This window comes from Fopius arisanus, unplaced genomic scaffold (genome assembly GCF_000806365.1).
Source record: "Fopius arisanus strain USDA-PBARC FA_bdor unplaced genomic scaffold, ASM80636v1 scaffold00400, whole genome shotgun sequence".
In the NCBI taxonomy this organism is placed as follows: domain Eukaryota; kingdom Metazoa; phylum Arthropoda; class Insecta; order Hymenoptera; family Braconidae; genus Fopius; species Fopius arisanus.
Genome location: NW_011888139.1, coordinates 3526 through 5476, shown reverse-complemented (window position 1 = coordinate 5476; position 1951 = coordinate 3526). Strand labels below are relative to the sequence as shown.

Below are 1951 nucleotides of genomic sequence, written 5' to 3'. Positions count from 1 at the left end.
GACCGGATTCTGGGTGGTGGGAATTCCGGTGGCAATCTCCAGCTCGATGAATCATTATTTCCATCATTACTTGCTAAATTTAAATTGCTTCACGATAGAGAATAATAAATCATTGCAATTTTCTGTCAATTAATAACATTTCGTAGATATTTTTTATTCTATATCAGGGTAATAGCCTCGAGCTATTGGTCTTTCAGATAAATATTCTTAATTAACAGTAATGAAAAATCCACAATTATAACAAATAGTTTATTCTACTTAACCGAGAAAGAACAGGTACGAAAAAAATTAATAGAAAAATTATGCGCTTTCTTTGAGAAATTCTAAATTTCTATTTAAAATTCATAATAATTCTCAAAGAATTCAATCAGAATTCTGTGGCAATATTGCAATATATTTATTTTTGGCCGAATGTTATTAAAAATTATTTGCCGATGGTGATCTTCCCGTATAACTCATTGTGTCGTAACTTTTCGTTTAAGAATTACTTGGCAGAATTTTTTTATGTATTACTTGTTCTACTGGTTTCAATTGAGTAGAATTCCTCGATGAAAGCCCTGCGTTAACCGACAATTTTTTCCGAACGTCAAATACTTTTACGTAATCCCATTGATGGGATGATTTCAAACGACCTGACGTCGATAAGACAAATACATTTCCCATGGATGGGAAAACTGTTTAATGCCCCCGTAATACCCATCACTTCCGCAGGATGAATGATAAGTTATAATAAGTTATAACTACAGCCATTTACTTCCCAGTTCAGTTGGTCGACTCGACGGAGTGTTTTGAGTGGATGGAGGACGATCGTGGGACCTCTTTGAGGCTCTCGACGTCTTCCACCTCGTAAAGATCGTATGGCTCGGTTTGCACACCAACATCCTCGTAATCCAGTTCAAGGGCATCTTGCTCGTAAATAACATCATGACTGCGTGGTCTAGCTACGGAGGGTATCCAGGGCTGAGGTACGCCCTTTCCCAGGGCGAGGAAGACAGCCGCAGTTACGAGAAGAACTAGTGAAGCCACGCCGAAGACCAACCGCCAGGAACCCGCGATCTGTTATAAATTCATTCCTCAATGTTTCATTTGAAGGAAAGATTGACTGATTATGTATTATATTGTATTATTTTCGTCTGGCATTTCTATGGGTTGAATACTAATTTTGTATTCTTTGTGTCAAGCTAACACCTTAAATGAAAATTAAATGGAAAAAATAGGAGTGAGGAGAACTATTTTGTGGGGTATTACCGATCCATGAAGTGCCTGCGTGACGAAATAATTGGCGGCTAGGAGTCCTGCTGCACCTAGTGTAGAGCACAGTGCACAAGCGGCTGCTGCACATGAAGGGGATTCTTCAGGTGCGAGATCAGCTATCGCAGCTAATGCCCCAGCTGGAGCTGTTCCGGAGACCAGAAGGGCAGCTATTCCTAACCAGGCTGCACCCAGTGCTTGACACCCTGCGTAACCAGCGACGAAGAGAAGAGCCGCCGGAATGAAATGCGCTGAAAGGGATTCCATCGAGATATCAATTTTTCAGGGAATAATCCCGAATTCAACCTCAGGAATTCATGAACAATTTTATTCACAATGAAAATTGAATAATAGCGACAGCTTAAATTTTCAGACTCATTATTAGAGTTCGTGATTACATCCTATCGAATCCTCAATAGATCAAGAATTCAGAGTAATAATTTCTTCAATTCCCACAATTTTCAATATTTTTCATTGCCATAGAGACCAGAAAATAGTGAATTCATTAAATATTCCCGAAATCACCTGGAGGAATTCAAAGAATTTCCGGAATCTCTCGGAATGAAAGACTCGAAGTACTTGACTCAATCGTAAGTAATAGAGAGTGAAGAAACTATTGAATCGAGTCACGCAATATTTCTCATTCTCACGCACCAATGGAGTATTAACCGTAATTACCTGTATAAACAACTAATTTTCT

General features: G+C 38.9%; 1 protein-coding gene across 1 annotated transcript in view; it reads right to left on the bottom strand.

Moving 5' to 3' along the window:
• Positions 1-133: 133 nt before the first annotated feature.
• The window catches only part of LOC105272905 (sialin), a gene marked incomplete in the record, with an annotated part of 4748 nt that continues 2930 nt past the window's right edge, over positions 134-1951 (bottom strand). Inside the window, 2 exon segments of the mRNA XM_011315137.1 lie at positions 134-1056; positions 1249-1502. Coding sequence (XP_011313439.1) covers positions 763-1056; positions 1249-1502 — 548 coding nt within the window.